Source organism: Aedes aegypti, chromosome 2 (assembly GCF_002204515.2).
Source record: "Aedes aegypti strain LVP_AGWG chromosome 2, AaegL5.0 Primary Assembly, whole genome shotgun sequence".
Lineage (NCBI taxonomy): Eukaryota > Metazoa > Arthropoda > Insecta > Diptera > Culicidae > Aedes > Aedes aegypti.
In genome coordinates this window covers 407,668,253-407,693,521 of record NC_035108.1, presented here as the reverse complement: position 1 = coordinate 407,693,521, position 25,269 = coordinate 407,668,253, and the positions used below count along the sequence as shown (strand labels likewise).

General features: G+C 37.2%; 1 protein-coding gene across 7 annotated transcripts in view; it reads right to left on the bottom strand.

Annotated features, from left to right (window-relative positions):
• Positions 1–17,191: 17,191 nt before the first annotated feature.
• Positions 17,192–25,269, bottom strand: part of LOC5564842 — a 79,532-nt gene continuing 71,454 nt past the window's right edge. For all 7 annotated transcript variants that reach the window (XM_021847314.1, XM_021847317.1, XM_021847318.1 and 4 more), the window contains one exon: positions 17,192–19,726. In XM_021847314.1, the coding sequence (XP_021703006.1) occupies positions 18,976–19,726 (751 nt within the window). In that variant the 3' untranslated portion in view covers positions 17,192–18,975. The remainder of the gene's footprint in view (positions 19,727–25,269) is intronic.

Here is a 25,269-nt window from a genome sequence, read left to right as displayed (position 1 = left end):
ATTGTTCTATATAGAACAAATTTTTTGCCCCAAATTCCGCTATCAAGGAAGATCTTTAGGATTCTACCAAGCGTTCGCCGAAATTTTAAAACTTTTTCTGTGATTTCATTCGATTGCTTGAACGATTTGCCGATGCCACCGTCTGGTATTTGGACAATCCTACGGATATCCCATTAAATATTCATCAAACAATTTCTTTAAGCAGTTCTCCAAAAATTGTTAAGTAATTTTTCCAGCGGTTCCTCCAGAATATTTTCGAAGATATTCAAAAGATTCATTCAGTTTTTTTTTTCTAATAACGCTTTCAACACAGTAAAAACTAAGTTAACTAAATAATGTCACCTCATTTTTGCCGCACATTTGTCCAAAATATGAACCACAATTAAGGTAGCCAATATATTTTGGACCCCCTGGGCAATTTTCCTGCAAATTTTCCAGTTTAAATCGAAAGACCAACTCAATTCGCATGCCATTTGGACAAATAGGACTATTCCGTGTTTGCATCAACCGTTTGTACATAGAAAATGTGTTTATTGGAATTGAAGCCGTCATAATTTTTCGAATTTCTGAACTAAAAGCGTAGAAATTCTTCAGTTTTCCGTTGTCAATCGATGGGCAAGCATATTAAACAACCAGTGTCGTAGACTTTGCCGCCAAACGATAAAAATGCCGGGTGTCCGAAATATATACTTTGAGGGTCCAAAATGTATTGGTGTGTGTATATAAATGTATATATGTGTCCAAAATAATGAAAAACAGTGCTTCAAAATTCAATTATTTTCGACGTTTTTTGGATCCTACATGACCGTATGGGCATTTTTTTCTCGTAGAGGAAGTTTTTCTCTACATTTTGACATGTTCTCTGACTTGGTTACGCTGTGCATTTAATTAATTTGAACAAAAAACTAAAATCACTTTCTTAGGGGGTCCAAAATACATCTTCATAAGGTACACGGAGAAATCAGAATACCCAAAAAATAAGTTCTTTTTACTCAAATTTGGGTAAACTTTAGTTTTTTCCCACGGTTGGGTTGTTTTGCTTCTCTCGCAACAGCAATGTTGTCAAAAACAGAGAGAGACGCACCGACCCAGCGTCGAAGTTTAATGGAATAAGCAAAATTTTAGTTCTTTCGAGTTTACCCAACGTTAAGTTGTTTTTACCCATCACGGAGACTTCGAAAGCTTACGCAGGGTAGATTTTTTTTGCACTGAGTTGTTTGTTTTGCCGTTGTCAAATGAAAACAACCTAATGATAGGTATATGTCAGTTTACCCAAATTTGGGAAGGGCCGAATTGCGTCAAAAGAAGTCAAAGTTGGGTTGATTTGCGGCTCCGTGTATGAAAATATCCAGCAACTGTTAAGGTCTGAGGTCACGCTTCTCGCGCGAGAGAGGATTTTGAAATTTTCAGCAATTGGAATAGAATTTCTCGAATCCTACTCAGAATATCGTAATTTCCAAGCGAGGAGCTCTTCGAAATCTTTCTTAGAATATTTTGTGAAGATTTCATAGTTCAGACTTCAACCAAATTTGAATACTAACCTAAAGAGCATAACTTTTTACTGACAATTTTTGGGGACTAACCACCGTTGTTTGATTTTTTAAAATATGTATAGTCAATTTATTGAAAAACCGGCTCGAGGAAGCCTGCGTTTTGTATTAATGTTCATTTTGGTATAATAAAAAGTGGTGTACATGCTTTTAATTTTGAGTAGTCTCGATTTAAAACCAGGGAAATTTTCAAAATTTTCAGGAGTTTCACGATTTACAGAATCGGTTTGAGAAAACAACAGGAAAGATGTAAAAGTTAAGCCGAGATTCGAACCCTGGTCTAGCGAGGGTACAAATTAAACACTTTATGTATAGTAAATTTGAGGTGGGTTAATGATAGATAGCCAAACCTTACGTCCTCTGATATTAATTCAGTGTTTTACCGTAAATAGGTCCTCCAGAAATTCCTCCCGTAATTACTCCAAGGATTTTCCTGCAATTCGTCCAGTTAACTTGCCATTCAGAATTGCAATTACATTTGATTGCAAGCGGTTTCATCATTTCCGTTGATGTTTTTCACATCCACTATGTTCAATTTCAGACTAGCAGGCATAGAAAAAGGACATGCAAGCAGACTAAAGTCATCCCACTTATTTGGCCATGGAAAGACAAAAATGCCGCGAGATACTTCACTCCCGCTTCCACAATTGAAACGCGAATTCCACCATTACCGGCAACAGATTGACAGAAACTCATATTTCCGGTTACGTGGCCCCGGGAAAGCACTTTCTTGCACGGAATTGAATCTCACTTTGTAGTTGCCTACCTACGCTAAGTGGTTCTCTGTCACAGAGCTGAAACAATTTCTGAGCGTGACCGAAATATAGTAGATCTAGTTGAAGACAATGCTGATTTCGTTAAAATGCATCCGGGAAGGGCAAATTAAAGTAAGGGAACATGGTCCAAGACGCACTGATGGGGTAAAATGACCCACCTCATTAAATCATTCCTAGAACATTTTAATTTGTATTTTTTGCCAAACGATGTTAAAATATGTTTACCCAAGAGTTTGTGGCGGCAACCCTTGGACATAAATTCATAGATTTTTTAATAATTTTCCGGTGAAATTCAACATTTTTCCCTTTTTTGCCTAAACATTAAGGTTTTCCGATGATTTCATTAAGGAATAAGCGTTTCAATTCCACAAAGCAAACTCATGGAGAAACATCTCCAGAGATAATTTCGGGGATTTTTCTAGCGAATTTTTCCGGAGATTTATTCCAGGAAGTTCTTCTTCTTTCTGGCGTTACGTCCCCACTGGGACAGAGCCTGCTTCTCAGCTTAGTGTTCTTATGAGCACTTCCACAGTTATTAACTGAGAGCTTACTTTGCCAATGACCATTTTTGCATGCGTATATCGTGTGGCAGGTACGAAGATACTCTATGCCCTGGGAAGTCGAGAAAATTTCCAACCCGAAAAGATCCTCGACCGGTGGGATTCGAACCCACGACCCTCAGCTTGATCTTGCTGAATAGCTGCGCGTTTACCGCTACGGCTATCTGGGCCCCTTCCAGGAAGTTCTTTGGGGATTTGCACCAGGAATTGCTCTGTAGATTTGCTCCATGAATTCCTCCGGTGTTTTCAAGGATTTCTCCGGAGATATCTCCCAAAATTTACTCCGGAAATTTTCCACAGGAATGCCTCAGTAGATTTCGGAGATTCTCGAGAATTTTTCCGGAGATTTCCTTCAGAAATTCCTATAGGGATTTGCTACAAGAATTCTTTCGGAGATTTCCACCAGGAATTAATCCGGGAATTTTCTCCAGAAATTCCTCCGGAGATTTTTTCAAAGAATTCCTCCAGACATCCAGAGTCGCTCCAGGAACACCTCCTGAATTTCTTCAGGAATTGCTTCGTAGTTCCACCGGGATTTCCTTTGGAGACTCTCTAGGATTTTGTCCTGCAGGTCCCATGGGTTCCTACAGGAATTCCTTCGTAGCTTCTTCTTCCTATAATTCTTCCTGAGTTGCTCCAGATATTCCTACGGAGTGTAAGAGAGAGATGTACGACAGACGTTTCTCAATGTTTGGGAGCCATTGATGCTGAATGCAAAAATATTAGGATGCTTGTTCCGCGAAGGATCGTCTCTTTTAAAATTGTCCTGGACCGTAAATGGCAATCTGTTGCTATTTATCCGTCTACTTGGCCAACAAACAAATAAATAAATCGTGTCGAACACTGAAGAAGTCTGTAAGACGCAGACGAAATAGGCCTGTCTGTCAAGATAAGCAACATATTATAATTTTTGGTATTTGCTCGCCTTACTAGTGATTTTAGTATTTTATTTTTTGCAAAAGTGAAGTGTTTAAGTTCAATTAGTAGTTTTATAATCCCTTCCGTAAATTTAATAAAAAAAAGTGTAGTATAAGATATATAACGTAAGATAAACCAGGTTTTATGTAAAATCGTGTGATCACTACCACCAACACCAAGAGCAACAAATTTCAAATATTTACCATCATCGTTACGTTTGGTTATCGTATTTTAATTTGTGATTTTCATTTTATTCACTTTCAATAGCACTCGCTCATAATAACCAGATTACAGTTATGATTACAATAATTGCTGTTTGCTGAATAATTTTATCTTCCGTTTCCTGTGCTGTTTTTTACGCAGCGTACCTAACTAAATTAAATTAAATTTCCAATCTCGTTCCGGAGGGAAGAAGTCAGGAAACCGTCAATCATATCGGGGAGAAAGCGGCGGAAAGTATTGATATCGAACGATACCATAGCTCGAATTAACATTGATTGTAATCTATGTTGATTGGTTTTGGCTGCAAGTTCCAACAGGGTGGTTTGGTTTCAGTCGTATGGGCTTGTAATGAACAGTTTTAGAACATATCATGTAGCATTATTTTGTTCGTTGAAGCATATTGGTACTAGATAATTTACCTACTTCTACTATTGTGGTAATCTGCGTATATATAAAACTCTCCTGTAATTCCTACTCACTTAAATCACCCAATATGTTACACCACCGTAATAATTTCAATCAACTCCCGTATGATTCATGACAAAGACTCTATTTTCGCATGGTAGATATTCTCAGTCTGGCTGTCGGAAGACGACGTTTTTTACCTTTTGTACGTTTCGGCCGAGGCGATGGGTTTTGAACTTTTTCAAGGATCGTACAATCGATCGTCTGCCGTTATAAAATGGTTCTCGTTTTTTCGTCAGCCGGACTAAAAAAGTCATTCGAAAATAGCAAATGAATTTATAAAACATAAAATTTGCTCTGTAAATGTCATGGGATTCTCGAATTGGAATGAAAATCCTTAGACTTTTGTCCTATTCCGGAATGTTACAATTTAACCATGGGGGCCTTCCTTAGCCGAGTGGATAGAGTCCGTGGCTACAAAGCAAAGCCATGCGGAAGGTGTCTGGGTTTCCGGTCGGTCCAGGATCTTTTCGTAATGTAAATTTCCTTGACTTCCCTAGGCATAGAGTATCATCGTACCTGTCACACGATATTCGAAAGCGAAAATGCAACATTGGCAAAGAAAGCTCTCAGTTAATAACTGCTCATAAGAACACTAAGCTGAGGAAGCTGGCTCTGTCCCAGTGAGGACGTAATGCCAAGGAGAAGAACAATTTATCCATCATCACAAATTACATTAATTCCCTTTTTTGCCACCGATCCACCCGCACCGGAATCGATTTGGAAAGGTACGATAAATAATTACCCAGTACCACGGCGTGAACGTGGGAAACGAGCGATGAAATTAACTACGGGAATTCAGAAACAATGAACGAAATATGCACAGTGATATTTTAGATAATAAAATCATATTGGGGTACATTGTGGCGCGGTGGTGGCATGATAGCATTAATCATTCCCTGTCCAGTAATTACGGAATAGTTGTACATGTAAATGTGTCACAGTTGCAGTGCCTCTGCACCGATCATCCAGCTCACCAACGCGTGCAATCTAATTAGGTTTTTAGGCACGATGTGCTCCTCTCTATAGGGGAGGGTCACGTTGAAGGTGGGTAATTCGTTTAAAATATCACCATGGGTAGTCTATCCACCAAATCTGGCAAATGTGAAGTGGACTGGGATTAGAGATGGTCAGCTAATTGCCTTGGCAGCAGATTGTAATTTACATTTATGATAAAAATTAATGGTTCGTCATATTAGAATCTACACTGGGGAAACTAAATCGGGTTCTTTTTTCAAAGTTACGTGCTCTGTGCGTCACCTTTAATTTAAATGGATTAATGAATCCCACAGTTTGAAATCTTTTCAAGTCATATATTACATCAAAATGTTGAACCTGGGGCCTTCCTTAGCCGAGTGGTTAAAGCCCGTGGCTACAAAGCAAAGCCATGCTAAAGATGTCTGGGTTCGATTCTCGGACGGTTCAGGATCTTTTCGTAATGAAACTTCTCTGGGCATAGAATATCGTCGTACCTGCCACACGATATACGAATGCAAAAATGGCAATTTAGGCAAAGAAAGCGCTCAGTTAAAGGTTGTGGAAGTGCTCATAAGAACACTAAGCTGAAAAACATTAAAATTCAGATAATGAATCATAATAAAATTATGTTATTGATTTATACCGAAAAATTGTGAAATCATGGTCCAATCAAGATGGTGTATTAGAAAAAAGAAAACTGTTATGGAAAGTGATGTTTGCGTAAAATAACACATCCTTGAAATATGCATGAGTGCTTTGTAAAATGATCTATGAGACTCAGCCCTGTCGTCGTAAAATTTGAGCTTCTTAGTCGTCCCTTTTGAGGGGGGCGTTACTATAGCCCAGAGGGCGCTTCTATTCCCAGGCGTTAATGATGTCGGCTCATAAGAAATATCACAAATATTTTAATACATAGGGATCAACTGTGATGGAGGTTATGTTGCTAGGGGTTTTCGACTTTCAGTTTATATAGATCATAAACGGAGATCCAAAAACCCTTGGCAACATTTTAATATATAAAAAAAAACAAATATCACAAATACTTCAATATACATTTCTAACGAACGAAAACCAAAATGCATTTGCACGTATTTAGTTTGTGTTCCATTTCTATTGAAATATGGAACGAAGAGATCAAGTACATGGACTTAAACATTATTTAGTTGAAAAGTTTGCTGATCTAAATAGTAAATGTTATTTTGTCCTAGTATCAATTGAATCTACCTTAACAATACCTACTGCATATGCTATGTGACTATTTCCTAGAGTCATAGTATTACGATGTACCATTCAAATAGAAATCATAATCCATGAAATAAACTTAGTCTTGTAGAACCTATCACTCAGTGTAAAAGGAATCATCTAGCGCCAATCTTAAAGACACATAAAATCGTTTTTATGTCTCTCTCAAATTTTTTTTTTTTTTAAGATTGTTTGTGTTTCAGGGAATATATGAGAAGAAGATACGAGAAGAAATACATAGAATTTATCAAAAACTGAGCTTTTTTGCCAACTGTCCAGCAATTTGAGTCAACCTTAATGCTTCTCCTCTAGTTTTATAAAATTTAGGCAAAATACGACGCAAACTGTAATTCTAATTATATATAACCGCGTTTCAGCGATTATTACTCAACCATAACTCGGAACATTTTTAACGAAATATTATGCGTATCCTCAGTCATGTCAGACTAGAAAAAAATGTAGACTTGACAAGAAAAGTTTTAAAGTTAAACATAAATAAATCAATACCTGAGATTCGATGTTTCGGATGTTTAATTATGTTTGTAAGTAAAGTAATATATGAAGCATACTTAGAGAAATATATGATATTTTTTCTTTTAAAATAATGAATCAAATAATTAAGTTTACTAAGTTTTTTTTTGAGTTTTCCAAAAGCAGAACATCTAGAAAATTTGAACTATTTTTTTACATAAAGAAGCAGTGTTCGATTTTCAGCCAAATATATGGCTTAAATTACAAATAAAATATCGCTGTTGAGGTGATAACAATATGGAAAAAAGTCAACAATTTCTCTGGTTTTCATTATATTTCGCAATGGTTTTATCTTTTGTACCGTTTTGCATCGAATTGCCGGACGCTTCGAAAGCCAGACACCTTGAACATTTTCATTTTTTTTTTTGCCATGTTTAAGAAAGTGCAACTGTAATGTTAACACTCAGTTCGATTCTTTGATTTTAAATGTTTATTGTGAATGTCAACGTATCGCAGTAGTCTTTAAAATCATAAAAACAAAAATAAAAATAAACTGCGCGTGAAATCGTCAGTTGATTTTCCACATGATAAACAAATCCCAAGAACCACTCCATATATCGATGCGAAAAAGTATCACTATGATTCTATATATGTAGTGCACAACCCGATAAATTTTCAGCTTCATCGGTTCACTAAAACTCGAGATTTGCTTCCACAAAGTTTTGATGATTATTGTTAGAGTGAGACGAAAGATAAGGAAAATAACACAATCTCCCGTGTCCCCTTAAGGTTGGTGCCCGGATATGTGCTCGAAGTTTTCATAGTCAACATACGTTTCTGTGTTGTTAAGCGTGACTAACAGGAGGAAAAAAGTGTGTTTTTGTTGCCAGCTAGTGAAAATTACCGGTATTTATATGAACATTTCTTTATTAATGTTTAAATTCAAGTGTCCGGATTACGAAGCATGATGTCCAGCTGCTTCAAAAGCCGGACATCCGAGGATGTGAATTAAAATGTGCCTCTATTTTAATCATAATGATCAAAATGGACAATTGAAGATTGTAAAAGTGATTTAGAGAACATTCGGTATAAAAAACTAAATTGTTACCTTCCGTTTCGGAAAAATAATTTGAAAAGAATGTGTCTCGTTAAGTTCCAGATGTCGCACGTCACTGAATCTCATGCGGCGATAGAAGAGAGTTGTGTGATTTGTCTTAGTTTTTCACATCAGTTTTGACTGTTTAATAGTCCGAAACAGTTTGGCAGTTTAATACTGAAAGCTGGTTATATAACCTTGAAAAAAGTGCTAAAAATTCAATTCGAATGAAATACTTACAAAATCTTTGAGTTTTTAATTTAATAAGAGCGATGTCCGGATTCCGAAGCAAGACATACAATGGAACTTTTTTTTATTTTACCATGATGAATCAATACCCGGACGCTTAAGCGGTGCAGCATGATCTAATTCCAATATCAATATATTTGCATTAGATTTGAATAACGCACTACCGTGTCACGAATCGTTTCAACTTTTATCTTGATGATAATTGCAAATATTCTAGTTAAAATAACGAATATAATATGGAAATAATGTTGTTTATTACACATGTCTTGTTTTCAAATCCGGACATGTGAATAAAAAAAACCGGACATTCTTGAATCAATTTCCGGATATCCGTGTTTAATCCAGCTTAATTCAAATAAAATTAAGAAAATTCAATTTAAATGTGGCTATTCTATCATATTTTTTGTTGTTAAATACAGGTAAACGCATAATAATGTTTTTAAAAATGAATAATCAAGATTATTCTGTATTTCGGTTACTCATATCTTTTGGTTGTAGCCGCGAGCAAATAATCTGCAACAATCGTCATCATAAAGTCGACTTTTCCACTACAATTTAATTTCATACACGACCATCCACTTTTTCTTGCATTTATTTCAGTTTTCGGTGCATTTTTATTACAAAATAGATGTTCACTCAAGCAAACTACAAGTTAAACGTATAGCGTTCGGATTTCAAATCCATGGTTCACACTTATAACACGAAAAAATGTCCTTTTACACTTGTGTTCACAGTTTTAGAGTGTTCCAATCATTTATCTAACATATTTAAACACAAACTATGGTTTGCAACAATTCGCATACAATGTCATTGAAATTAATTATCGTTAACTTGACCGCTCTCTGTTTTGCTGAATGACTTGAACTACGAAAACTGCACTACGATGTAATGGTGTCAAACTGATGTTTGATTTTTATTTTATTTTTATTAATTATATGACAATGGCTACTAGATCTAATTGTAGTCAAATCATGAGCAATGTTATAAAGCTCAGATGTGAATCATTAAAACCACATACTTATTCAAATTCACATTGTACCGTGATGCATCAATACCCGGACGCTTAAGCAAGTACTAATCTTCAAACTCAATTTTGAATTAGTTTTCCTTGAGTCAAGTTGAAGTCCAATTGTCTTACAGACAAATATACATTATATCTAGATAATACTGATAAATTTTACGTTGAAAATGACAATTATAGTGTTTAATTCACTAATACAATAAGGTAAGTCTTGTCCTTAAATCCGGACACCAGAAGCAAGCTTTGTATATAAATACGGACATTTTCGAATCTAAATCCGGACAGTCACTTTGTAACGTGAAAAAATCGGGGAAAGTTTATGAACGCATGGCTTTAAACGATAAACACCTCAGTGATACGGATTTCAAGCATTAACTTACACTACTGAATACAAAATATTCATATTTTGGTTTTGATTGCCTCAGTTGAAGCTGAAGAAATGCGATTCACTGCTGTGGGTTGGAGCTGCTTCATTGATAATTTATATAAATCGTTTTAAGGCAAACAAAAGGGTATATGTTCATTTATAACACTTCTAACAATAATGTTGTAGTGGTATTACATTAATTTTCTTCAAATCAAGCCCGAACAAGTTAAACATATCGATTTAAAATTATGGTGGTCTGGTTCTTCTTAATGATCACGTGCTTTTATCGAAGGATTACTCGAGATAATTTAACCAACATTTTCTTTAACAATACCGAATATTGGGGATTAAGCGCATACAGCCATAGTAATATCCATTAAATAAAGGGATCCCGTTTCACAACTCAGGGTAGTGAACGGACCAGTCATCTGGTACGCACACTGAGAACTATTCTTGCATCTTCATGAACTGCATCACTTCTCGAAGAGACAAACCATTCGGAAAAATGGCATTTGAGGAAAAGGGTTATTCTGGAAATTGTCATTCGCGGAAAGGACATTCGAGGAAAAGTGGCACAATCGTTTGATAAATAGTAAAGACAAACTATAGATATTATAAACAACATATAAAACGGAAAGAACCAAACACTACTACATTAGTTAAGGTCACAAAGCAAACAAAATTTAATTGGTTTCCTACAGGGCGTTAAGTTGCAGCTTATCTACGTGAAACAAGGTATAATCACTTCAGGGCGTTGATACAGATTAAAAAAAAATGATTGATTTTTACGGGGCGTTACGATTCAATTCATTAATGTGGACTAAGGTTTACTGCAGGATATTGATAGAGCTTGGAATTTTCAATTAATGTCATACAGGGCGTTGAGATGTACCTGATCATCATAGAATAAGTCAGTCACTCAAGTCAAATTACTGCAGGGCGTTGATATTGCTAAGAAATTTCAATTGATTTTCAACAGGGCGTAAATATGCTCTAGATCTCACAAAGATCAATATGGAATTCAGTCAAATCACTTCAGACCGTTGATATAGCTTGATCGATTGATGTTATACAAAGCGTTAAGATGTTTCTGAACTACGTGAAAGAAGGCCAAATTACTCCAGGGCGTTGCTAAAGCTTGGAATTTCTAATTTATGTCCTACAGGGTGTTGAGATGTACCTGATCTACATAGAATGAGGTCAAAATATTCCAAGGCGTTAATACAGCTTGGAATTTTCAATGGAAACAGAGCATTAAGTTGCACCTGATCTACGTAAGACAACAAGGTCAAATTACAAGGAAAATAGATATCGAAGAACATAAAGTTGATTTACATGACACGAGTCCAAATTAGTTCAGGACGATGATACAGCATGTAATTTTCAATTGATGTCCTACAGGGCGTTAATATGCACCTTATCTAAGATCTACGTAAGACAAGGTCAAATTACTCCAGGGCATCAATACAGATTGGAATGTTCAATCGATACAAGCCATTGAGGTGCACCTGATCTACGTAAGACGAGGTCAAATTAGTGGAGGGCGGTTATACATTTTGACAATTGTCCCACAGGGCGTTAAAATGCAACTTATTTACATGGAACAAGGTCAAATCACTCCAGGGCGTTATTAAATCTTGGAATATTCGATTGATGTCCTACAGGGCTTAAAGATGCACTTGGTCTACGAAAAATGAGGTCAAATTATCCCAGAGCACTGATAAAGCTTAAATTTTCAATTGTTGTCCTACAGGGCATTGAGATGTATTTGATCGATATGGGATAAGGTCAAATTACTCCAGGGCGTTGATAGAGCTTGGAGCTTCTATTGATGTCATACAGAGCGTCAAGATGCACTTGATTTACATGGCATGAAGTCAAATTAATCCAGGGCGTTTATGCAGCTTGAAATTTTTAAATAATGTCCTACAGGGTCGTAAAATGCAGCTGATCTATATGAGACAAGTTTGAATTACTCTAGGGCGTCAATACAAATTGGAGTTTTAAACCGATGCAGGGCTTTGAGGTGCACCACATCAACGTAAGACAAGGTAAAATTAGTCAAGAGCATTTATACATCTTGACATTTGTCCCTTAGGGCGTTAAGATGTAACTGATTTACATGGTATGAGTCCAAATTACTCTAGGGCGTTGATAATGCTCGGACCATTCAAGTGATGTGGTGCGTAAAGATGCACTTGGTCTACATAAGGTGAGATCAAGTTACTCCAAGGCGTTGAAAAAGCTTGAAATTTTAATTGATGTCATACAGGGCGTTAGGATGTTACGGCTCTATATGGGACAAATTACTCCAGGGCGTTCATACTGCTTGGAGTTTTCGATTTTGATATATGTGGAATAAGGTCATTAATAAGGCGTTAATAATGCCTGAAATTTCCATTCGATGTGGTGAAATTATTTTGGGGCGTTGATACAGCTCGTAAATTTTGATTGATTTTCTACAGGGCGGTGATATGATCATGATATATATGGAATTCTATGCAAATAGGTTTAAATTACTCCAGGGCGTTGGTAGGTACAGGTTGAAAATTTCGATTGATATCTTATGGGGCGTTAGATTGTTGTTGATTTCATACATTATTTTTTATGTCTTCGGGTGAAAAATTCTAAAAACAATCTGAGGAAAGCTTCTTAGTCGTCGACTAAGCGCGACTAAGCAGGACGACAGGGCTGATGAGACTTATGAAATATGCCAAATAAGGAAATTATGATTTTTTTCTATTTGGCCACTGTTTGCTGAACATATTCAAATTTAAACAATTATGACGAAGATCCAATTCATCAGCCCCACCAGCTAGCATGTACTTTGTCTTGGACGCATTCACCACCAGTCCAACTTTTGCTGCCTCGCGTTTCAAGCGGGTGTACAGGTCTGCCACCTTTTCAAATGCTCGGCCATATCATCCGCGAAGCAAAAAAATTGACTGGATCTCGTAAAATTCGGCTGTTAAGCCCGGATCTTCGCATAACAACTTCTAGCGCAATATTGAACAACAGGCACGAGAGTCCATCACCTTGTCGTAGTCCCCAGCGGGATCCAAACGAACTGGAGTGTTCGCCTGAAACCTTCACACAATTTTGCACACCTTCCATCGTTGCTCTTATTAGTCTCGTGAGCTAACGATTTTTGCCTGAAATTATTAATTATTTTATTTGACATTTGTTCCAATGTTTCAAAATTGGATATTCTATGTAACTCATTGGTACTATACCAGGACGGAAGCTTCAGAATCATTTTCAAAATTTTATTTTGAATACTCTGCAGAGCTTTCTTCCTGGTATTACAACAGCTAGTCCATATGGGTACAACATACAACATGGCTGGTCTGGAAATTTGTTTAAATATCAAAAGCTTGTTCTCAAGACAAAGTGTACCCCATCTAAACGCGGGTTTAACGTAAGAATTGTTTGTTAAAAGAGAAAGTATTGAAAATTATTTAAAAATAGTATAGGGGTTGAGGAGATTGGGTATCGGGGGGGCCTGGGGCATATGCCCCCTTGATACTCCCCAAATCTGGGTCTGGTGTAAATATGCTGAGGGGGTCGTGAGGGATACCAAATTTGCATTTAATGGCCGTTTACAGTGGTTTTCAGGGGACATGCAGGATTCCAGTGGAGGTGTAGATTAGGTTATTATTGAGAATATACTTTTCTGTACCCTTTTTACATACCCCATTTTAGTACACTAAATTTCAGTCTCAAATACCTAATACATCTAAATTCCCTTCGAAATCGCCTAAAAAACCATTATGCGCCTCTCTCCTAGACACCATTATGACCCCACTCTTACATCAGCTTATATATTTCGTGAAAATCGTCGATTACCCGCGGCTTCATTTTGTGCGGCCTGATAGACAAAACTGAATTTATATAAACTTTTAATGAAACTCGTTGGAAAAAGGTAACTGAATCATGAAAATATGATAGATTCCGAATAAGCATTTTGCCTAATTTTGGGAGAGATAACGTAGAACTCTCTGCAGAATAATAACAAAATCTTTGAAACATTCTTAAAGAATCATGACCATGATTCTCACGGAAAACATGGCAAAACTTTCACATAATATTGGGATGAAGTTTCACATAATCTATTTTACATTTTACTCAAAACGTTGAAATTTGACACGACACACGAAATTTTCTCTGCAATTTGGCTAACGGTTCAAAAAAATTGAGCAGGCCTTGATAACATTTTCACGGTGCTCCCCTGACCGTTATTATCAGAAAAAAATCTCCATCAAATCTGTGCTCACCAGTCGATTTTTATAGCGAAGCTGCATATCTGGGAAAAATTTAAAAAAATCGTAGGGCCCGTTTTAAAGTTACGCCCTTTTGAATGTGTAAGTCCACTTATTTAAAAGAAATCTGATATATTTGAACGAGTTTTCATTGGCCGTGATTATCAGATAAAATATACCATCGAAATTTGAATCAAAGTTGGCTTATATAGTTATTTGTAACTTCTGTGAGGAGTTTTGAATGAGAAGATCAAAAAATTTGGGGCTACGCCCTTTTGGAAGTGTAACCTTTGAAACACTAATTTTAAATAGATTAGTTAGGCATTATTTTACCTTTGAGCATGTTCAAATGTCCCCAATGGCACATTGTACTTATATGCCGCCGAAGTATTTCACAATCAACTGATTTTCCATAGGCTCAAGTGTTTTAAGGCATTGCGGAGCTAATTTCATCATGTGACCAAATTAGTTCCTAAATTAAATTAAAATATTTGTTTTCTATTAATTATGATTCATGGTTTACGGCTACCCAGCAGAGTGGAAGTTTGAAAACTATCGAAAAACTTAAAAACTAGTTCTTGTAGCAAAATATTCTGGCTAGTTTGGTGAACCCATGTACTCACGATTCAGATGATTTTACATGCAATTAATTGTTACCTGTTGTACATCGAAGACGTATACTTCAAAGAATACTTTACGAGTTGAGTTTTTGGTTATGGGTAGCAGTGTATGGAATAAAATAATATTAACAACGTAGAAAGCAGCGATACAAAATGGAACAAAAAAAAGAAGCAAAGTTTAGAACATCCGTTATTATTTTTATTAATGAAGTTCAAAATTGTTACAGAGCTTAATTTTAAATCTTTGTTTCTGTTAATTTGGAAAACTTTGTGAAGCTCCTGAAGTATGGTTATTTTATTCGTTTATGATGAGTCATATCAGCTGGCGAGTCTTTACTTCACAAGCACAGTCTGCGATCGAAAGCAAATGAAAGTTTTCATAGAAATCTTCTGTTTGTGTAGGATTGGAACCATATTCTGGTAGGTAGACCAGCAGGTTATCAATAGTATCACAGAACAATTTTTGATTCTCCGGTAATCAAAACTGGAGTTCACGTAAAATCCATGAACAACTCTGTTTTACACATATTTTATATATCTTTGTAAAATTATACCCCTTGACTTTGAATTCCATTACCCCGAATACCCGAAGACCATCTCCGCAAGTTCCAGTTTCTAGAATGGCATTACTTCGAATCCATTATCACGGGACAATGGCATACAAGGTAATTATATATTTGAGACAATAGCATTCAGGGTAAAAGTGCGTTCAGGGTGATGAAACTCGGGTTAATGAATTTCGGAGTTAAGGTACAGAATCTTCTCAAGATAGTTTTGATTTTCAAGGGAGACATGTAACATAAAGCTTTGAAAGTGTTGATTTAAATTCAATGAAACCAAATAATAATGCATATTTCTTACTTTTCAAGTACTGAGGCTTTCTCTTCACGAGTTAGCATGAGAATGGATTGATTGATTTATACAATTCTATCACTATTGTATTTATCCAGAGCTCTTACATGTTTGTGTAATCGAAAAGACCGAGAAAACCAAAGCTAAAATTGTAGATTTGTGAAAAATCCAAATGTAGTAATGTATGCTACAAATGATCAAAAAAGTATTGACAGTGGTCTAGAATTTTATAGTTTGTCCCGTTGTGCATTACTCAGCATTTGAAGTTTATGTTCTGAGGCAGTACAAAATTAGCTTATGTTCTGAGGCAGTACAAAATTAGCCGAAATAACCGAGGAGGTAGCTTATGTTTCTTCTACTTAGCATTACGTCCCCACTAAGACAGTGTCTGCTTCTCTACTTAGTGTTCAATGAGCACCTTCACAGTTATTAACTGAGAGCTTTCTTTGCCAAAGTTGCCATTTTCGCATCGTATATCGTGTGGCAGGTACGATCATACTCTATGCCCAAGGGAAGTCAAGGAAATTTTCATTACGAAAAGATCCTGAACCGACCGGGAATTGAACCCAGACACCTTCAGCACGGCTTTGCTTTGTAGCCGTGGACTCTAACCACTCGGCTAAGGAAGGCCCGAGGTAGCTAGTTGGGTCATAACAATATATTATGAATAATAGTAATGACACCAAAATGGCTCCGTAATGCCTTACAGCGCTTGAGCTTTGAAAAAAAAATCAATTGCGAAATACTGTGGCGACATCTAAGTGCAATATGTCATTAAAAACATTTGAACATACTTAACGTAATGCCTGCTTAAGAGAATGCCTAATTAATCTATTGGAAATTAGTGTTTCAATGGTTACGCTTCCAAAAGGACGTAACTCCAAATTTCGTCTATTTTCTCATTCAAAATTCCATCAAGAGGTTACAAATAATTAAATAAACCAACTTTGATTCAAATTTCGATGGTATATTTTATCTGATAATCACGGCCAATGAAAACCCGTTTAAATATCTCAGATATCCTTTGAATTAGTGAACTTATACAATCAAATGGGCGTAACATCAAAACGGGCCCTACGATTTTTTTTAAATTTTGCCCAGACATGCAGCTTTGCTATAGAAATCAACTGGTGAGCACAGATTTGATGGAGATTTTTTCTGATAATAACGGTCAAGGGAGCACCGTGATTTTAAGCATTTCCTCTGTTTTCTAGGGTAGCTCCAGTACTCCATTGATTTTCGATGAATTTGAGGTAAACTGAATCAGATATATACCATGCAATAGTTACTAGAATATGATTCCTTACTCATCAGACTAAACCAATAGTACACTAACTGTTTGAATAATAAAACTATAGATTAACAATCAATTTACTATTGAAAAACAACTGTTTTCAATAGATTCCGTTTAGTTTAGCCCATTTTCATCATTTAAAAACAGCTTTTTTCGCAAAGAAATAGTCGATCAAAGTCGTGGGAAAGAAAGTGTGACCTTAACTAACACCGAAGCAGGGATTTTTCGGAATGGAATTCAAAAACCTATGCTAAAATAAGGCAACAAGCAGGTTTATTATGTTTACGATTGAATATGTTCTGTTACTGTATAATGATTGATTAGATAGTTGTGAGTACGTAGCGATAATTTATTGATAACTTCCGTAATTTATTAGCATTCGGTGTCAATCGGTGCCAACAAGCTGTCCGACCAGTTCTAACACGTTTAGAGAAAAACTTAGCGCCAGGCGAATAAACTGTCATTTTGGTAATAAATTGGTCAGACAACTCGCTGGCCGCAGGGCGATTGAGAAAACGTTTTTGCTCCATGTTGCCCATTCGATTGTTATTCAAGTTTTGAGTGTAAAATTCAAGCTTATTTTATTTGAATACCGAGACTTACAAACCCTTTGAATTTGGTATGGGAATGGCCATGCATAAGTCATGTGGTTGTAGTTTTCGCGCTCTACTGGCATACTTCAAACATGCAATAACTCATACACTACCTGCGAAAATTCTGGAAAGTATGGAACAATTATATTGAATTTTACAATACATCAAAAAGTTGCTTTTGTAGTCATAAACGGATATTGCAATACTTGGTGAAGCGATTCCATCCTTTTGGCGGGTAGTGTATAAACCATGCATTTGTGTATACCAATATGTTTTGATGATGCCTACATTGAATCTCATATGGACTTTAAAGGACTTGTGGCAAATTTTAGTCTAACAAGCGTAAACTATAAAGACAAAAAAAAAACAAAAATTTACTACAAATCGAATGAGCAGTGCGGAACAAAAATACTTTCCCAAGCCCTTTATTGGTAGTCTAGCGAACGATGATAATGATGATATTGCCTCGGAGATGACAACCTCGCTTATGATGGCAAACATTAGAATGCCCAAAACTCAGTCTACATTAAAGGTATACAAACTGCAATAACAATATCGAACTAACTGCTCCGCACATCTTTGATTTTCTATTTGATTACTTCCATTAACCAACCCTTTCTGCTGATATCTTCTTTCCAAGGGTATTGAATGATGTGTACAAGTTCTTTTTACATTAGCAGGTATTGATTCTAAAAACAGGGCATCAATGCCCTTTTCTCTATTTGCTAGAAACCAAAGCGAACCTTCGTTACAATGTAACAATTTTAACAAGAGAACTGGGAGCAACCCATTCAAACATGAAGTCATAGCGGTGAGCATAACGCGAATTGAATGCAACAGAACAGCGACCGAATTCAATTCAATTAGAATGCACTTTTGTTTCTTTTCTGTCGCCATGCATAACAGTACCGAACGACACAAACGAAAATGAACTAAAACCGACTGACGAGAGACGATAAAAAACGTTAAAATAATAAAATTTAATTAAAAGCTATCTGACTCGGAATAGTTTGTGTTTCTTTCCTCTCGAACTCTAGGTGAATGACAGACTTGCCCTTCTGCTTGATGTTTGTTATGTGCAGCGATAAATGCGACGAGAATGTGATTTGGATTGCTGCTGGTTGATGGGATTGGGAAAAAAAAACCTCTCAATTACGCAAATTGACTGTCGCGATATAGCACAGCTTCTTCTGTGCTTCTTCAATCGAGTTAGTGCTAAGCAATTACATTAGAAACGATTTCGATTTGTTAAATTATTTAGATACTCCGGTGAGGAATATTTCAATTTACCTACACCATCAACCTCCAGCAGCAATCAAAAAATGCATTAAGGGCAGTCGCGCAAGCACGTGTCTTCACTTCAGGCATCCACTCGTTTAACGCAAATCACTACATAAATGTATCTATACCCGCGCGCTTGGTTAAATCAACAGCTCAGTTTGTTATAAATCCGTCGAGTCGGATGATTTAGGTCGACCAACCGGAGGGGGTGGAGCCGGAACTTGCGGTCGTTTGATTTTGGCCTGATCGAATCCGCGAGGCGATTGCGGTACGTGTTGAAGACTAGTAAGGGTTGTTGCGTTATTCGTCGAGTCCGTCGTCAGCTCCGATGGGCCAACTGTACTCGTGGGTGATTGGATGTCGCTACCAAGCGATCCGGTAGATTCCATCATTGCCAAAGGGGGAACCCCTTCCGGAACCGTGGCCACTAGGGATGATGGTTTGTCTTTTGCTTTGCTTTGTTCATCTCCTGAGGATGCTTTATCTGGCACATCGATGATCGCCACCTGTTGTTTGTCGATGTTGTAGATTTGGGTCCTCTCGAGAACGGTTGAACCACTTTCTTTGCTTGTTCCCGTGCTGGTTTCGCCTCGGAAGCTTTGAGCTTTTTTGATGGACGTACCCGCGCTGAACAGTGTGTTGGTTCCTTCGCTAACTTTAGATATTTCCGGAATGGAACCTTTGAAGCTCTGCGGCCTCAACAGTATAGCGGGTCGTTCTGGGATGACGGGTTTTTCACGGATAGTTGTTTGTGATGCGGGACTGCTGTCGTCATCGGTACTATTCGTGTGCGGACCAGGTCCGGTTGGGGTAGGTGTCTTAGCAGTGACTATAGTTGTCCTCGGTAGGGCCACCGGTTTCACCGGCAATGGAAACGTCGGACGGTGATGGTTTTCCTTATTCTCCTTATTACTGTGCCGAAGAAAAAGAGGAAAATATTAGTTGAATTATATAGTTAATTCTTAAGAAATGTGTGGTGAATAAATGTGAAATTTTCTTCTTCTTTCTGGATTAACCTCTCTACTGTGGTAGAGCCTGCTTCTCTGCTTGATAGGCAGTAATGCTAATGTTCATCACATTATTTTTGAAAGCTCAATTATTCATTAGTATTCATTAGAGATGCTCCAATATGATTAAAGACTTCAGTAGTACAGATCTTGAACTATACTAAATAAAAGCAATTGCCTAAATTCCATGGTATTAGCTAGAGAAAAATTATTAGAAATAATACTTGGTTGTGTCTGAAGAAGCTTGTTCTATGCATTCTGCAAAGACTATAACAAGAACCCCATGATGTAGTTTCCATCTGGCTAGGCTGTGGAAATAATGTAGAAGGAGTTGAAACAAACGCCGTTCAACTGTATCAGAGTCATACGACTTGTTTTATAAAGTCTATAACCCTGTTGGGATTACTTTGCCAGATTTCTAGGGGATCTAATAACCCTTTTCCAAACATTGACCTTCTTTGATTGAACAAAGCTCCACAGCTGCAGTGTATATGTTTAGCAGTTTCGTTTTCAATTTGATAAAAAACGACATTCAGAAGATTGGATTTTCTCAATTTTATATAGATGATACCTACTAGGGCAATGACCATTCAACAGACCAGTTATAACCCTAAGATCCCTTTTTTTAATTTAGTATAGCCTGGGCTCTTGGATCAGTGGCCTTATAAACCTTTTTGCTTGTCTTGATGTATCCGTGGTATTCCAGTTGGATTCAACCATACACATTTCCCAAGATTTATGTTGTGCTCTCAGAGCGCACTCTGAAACTCCACAAAATGGCTCGGAACCAATAACATTCATTGAAGAATCTTGTCTTGCTAACCTGTCGACCGTTTCGTTTCCATCAATTCCACAATGGCCGGGCAGCCAGTACATATAAAGTAACTTCGTTCCTACTGGTCAATTGTTTCAGAGAAAGAATGCATTCCCACACTAGCTTCAACTGACAAGTGAATGCCTTCAGCGCATTGATAGCTGCTTGGCTATCCAAAAAAAATACAGATTTTAGAAAATCTGTATTTCCTTTCAATACAGATATTCGCACATTCTATAATTGCTTGAATTTCTGCTTGAAAAACAGTGGGACTGTACCCCATAGGTATTACCTTGTTGATTCCAGGACCAAAAACTCCGGCTCCTGTATTTTCACCAATCTTAGACCCATCTGTGTAGAAATCAATAGAACCTGGACGTAAACTCGGTCCACCAGACTCCCATATAGATCGGCTTAATTTAACCACTTTGAAAGAAGCATCAAAGTTTGCATTTGTTGTCATGCAGTCTTCTACTAGATAAAGACCTCTGAGTTCAGATCGAAGTCCCTGATGATTTTTAAATGTCTTATTAGATTTCCATCCAATATTTCATTATAACGGATAAAGTGTGGTGATTTTTGCTGCTTGCAGTTTAACAAATTGATGTAAAGGTAATATATTAATAGGAGAAGGTTTCGACCGTGATTGTTTTTAAATTATTATTGTTTTATGGCTATATCGGTCATGCGACTCAAAGGTAAAGGCAGTCTATAGAAGCAAATGATGGAAACGAATAGGTGCAGGACGCTTCGATGCTTACTGACTTTAAAATGGCTTGCTCAATTTTCACCACCTAATTAAATTTCAATCTTGTCGCTCCCTTGCGATGCCTATGCACCTATTCGTTTCCATCATTTGCTTCTATAGACTCCCTTTACCTTTGAGTCGCATGACCGATATAGCCATAAAACAATAATAAGGTAATATATTAAGGAGGGCATCTAAAGCGGCTGATGGTGTACTTTTCATTGCCCCTGTTATCGAAATACAGGCAAGCCTTTTTAACTTACCTAATTTCTTTTGAGTGGTTACCTCATTGGTTTTGGGCCACCATATCAAAGAGGCATAGGTAATTGTTGTGCGAACTATTGCCGAATATATCCAGAGAACCATACATGGCCGCAGTCCCCATGTTTTCCCCAAAGCTTTACTACACACCCACAGGGCGTTTGTACCCTTATCGTGTATTCATATTTTCCACGAATAACAATAGCCAAATCGTTTGCATATACAATCACCTCGAAACCTTGGTCCGTTAGCTTTTTAAGAAGGTCGTCCTCTACAAATAACCACAATAAGGGTGATAGTACTCCTCCTTGAGGACAACGCTTAATTGTCTTTATAGATAGTTGCGCACCTCCCAGATGAGCACAGATTGCTTGATCTTTTAGCATTTTCACTATCCAATCAACAATGCATCTATCCATGCCCCTCAATTCCATTGCCGAACGTATGGAGTTATGAGATACATTATCGAATGCGCCTTCAATATCAAGAAAAGCCACTACAGCTATTTCCTTGGCTTGAAATGTTGTCTAGATTCTATTAACTAACGATTGTAACGCCGTTATTGTAGATTTACCTGCTTGATATGCAAATTGAAATTTACAAAGAGGTAATCTGGATAAACTCGTTGACTTTGTGTAGTCATCGACTATTTTTTCCATTGTCTTTAAAAAAACGGTGGGAAGACTTATGGACCTAAAGGCTTTAGGAGTAGTTTTATACCTGTTACTGGATTTTGGAATAAAGATAACTCGAACCTTTCTCCGAGTAGTGTTTGATCCTTCGACCTTGATGCTTGCTCCTGCGGGGGCGACCAAAGAGGGCAGGATGTCGCGCGTTGTTCGCGTAGGGAAATGCAAAAGCGCCGCGGATCGTTAGTAGTGTGTGATCTATTGATCGCTTCGCTTGCTCTTGCGGGGGCGAGTGATGAACACTTGTTTGGCGTACATGCGAATATCGAATAATATCGCGAATCCGGTTAGGCGTGATTATATCATGAATCGCATCACCAAACATTGGTGACTCCCAGATCTTTACCTTAACCCACTAACCCAATAGCCTTTCCATGACAACTGTGGAGATGACAACTGTGGAGATGCAGTAGTCTTTGCTCTATTGAACAATCGTCTAGATTTCTTCCTCAATTCTGCCAGTCTATAATTCCACCAAGGAACATCCCTATTGGACATCCTATGATTGATAGGACAGCTGGCGTGATATGATGTGATCATTTTGTCAATAATCACGTCATAAGTAGATTCTAGCTGGGAATGCGTTTCAATCAATCCTGGAGCATCATAACAGCTGCATTACAACGTCAGTGTACCGAAAAAATTTGGTCCGTGGTACACTCAAACAAATCCAAACGTCATTGTTACGTGAAAACATACGTGATTTTTTTCCATCGTACTTTTCGCGTAGCTTTTACGTGAATCATAGGTAGCCCAGAATGAACGCATGAACTTTTGAACTTCGTCCATTTCACCGGCGCTATACGTAAGAGCTACGTTGATTTTCCAGTAGTCTTTACGAAGCGTTTCAATAGGACCTAGATCAGGTCCGTCGCACTCGGGCTTAGATTGGGTACCACTTCTAGTACTGCATTTGGTCCCTCGGTAGTGCAAAAGGTACCCAAGTTTGACAGATCGCAGTACACTTTTCACGACATTCTAGATCACCTTATGAGCCATAAAATTTTGGGCAACATCAAGGGATATGGAGGTCTTTAATTTGTCTTTGACCTAGATGGTTTTGCATTAAATTTAACTGCAATAAAGACCAATCTTATATCTAATAGGCTTTAGAAAAAAAACTAATTCCCAATTGGAAAATGTAAACAAACTTAAAAGATTGTGATATTTTTATTGTCAATCTGAGCATTTTGAATCCTGTTTCCCCCATTTTGTGAGTTTGGTCTGTCTTGTTGTAGCCTTCGCGTGCTATAATTGATAGAGGTTATAAATCAGGAATAAAATAAGAAGTAATGCAGGGATTCTTCGGTATTCAAAGCATATTTACCTTGAAATCAACCTTACACAGGGTTTAAAGTTTAGCAGCTTCTGAAGTTCTTCAAAAATCAAGCGGGCGCCATCTTAAGACTTGAGCTCAACACCGAATGTACGTACAACATGCAGATGTCAAAATGATTTTTCACGTAGCAATGACGTTTATATTATTTTGAGTGCATGAAATCATGGAGTGTGCTCAAAATAGGGCGTAAGCTAGAATTATGCTTGATGGACATAAAAACAGTTTTATAACTTTTGTTTGGCATTTGTAATATCATTTTTAATTAACTCACCTTTGTATGGAAAGTCATTCATTAAGTTAAACCGATAGAGATCCCTGTTAGTTTTCCTAGGATTCCTATACTTTTCTGATAAAAGTTATCCGGCTTTATAATCAAACCTGATGCTTGTGATCTGACAATGATTCTCCATCAGAAATACGCCAGTTCACAATCTTTTCAGACAACAAGTCACTACAGATCGTAAGATCAAGAACCTCTTGTCGAATTGTATAGATAAATGTCGGCGAGTTACCTCTATTACATATGCCAATATTATTAGACGAAATGTAGTTAAAGAGGTCGTCGCCTCGTTTATTAATATCGGTGCTGCTCCATATTCTATGATGGGCATTTGCATCGCACCATATTATAAATTGGGCGTTTATTTTTTTTACAGTAATCAACGAACATTACGACCGAAGATGGAGGGATATCTTTAATATTTCCTGGAAAATGAGCTGAAGAAATGCATACCTCTGTTTTTCCTCGGAGTGTTGGTACCTCCATCTTAATCGCAACGATATCTCTAGTGATAAAATCAGTAATTGGGACAAATTTCATCGTTTTACTTACTAAAATAGCTGTCCTTGGTTTAGACTGATCTACTGGAGAGAACACACACTTCGTTATTTCCACTTTTAGAGAATTGTGACAAAATTGTCCTTGCTCCAATTGATATAATTTTCCTTAGAAGATATTTACCACACAATTCCTATTACGTCTGGATATTTGGAAAAAATATATCACACAATATAGTATGATACCATAATGGCTCCTTTCTAGAAGATAGAGCTGGCGTTGGTGTACAGGGGATAGGCAAAATGATTGAGATAGGCAAAATTTTGCCTAAATTCAAATGCTCATAACTTTATGAAAGAATGATGAAATTGGATGCATCTAGAAGCAGTCGACGGCAAATTTGGTCTTCTTTCAGGAACTTGCTTGGCCATGCATATTGGCCACTGGACACCGGAGATGTTCCGGATTTTCCAAGGTCATGTCTAAATGTCATTTTTTCTGTCACTTGTATTTTTGTGCGGTGTAAAGTTGGATAGATTTTTACTATTTTCCTAGAAACTAGAACTAATAGGAAGTTGAATGCCGCCGGACGCATCAAGATTGGTTGGAAATCTTCAGAAATATGACCATTTCCGTAAAATGGTTCCGGAAAACATGGTCAGTCATGTGTGTATTTCCAATTATGTAAATACTATCCGGAACTATATCCAAGTGAGCATCAACCTTTAAAATGATGTTTCCAGCAGCATATTCAGAACCATTGGATGTATAGACCATTTTATAGAAGGTTCCAGGTGCCCTGGGGGAAGTGGTCAATTA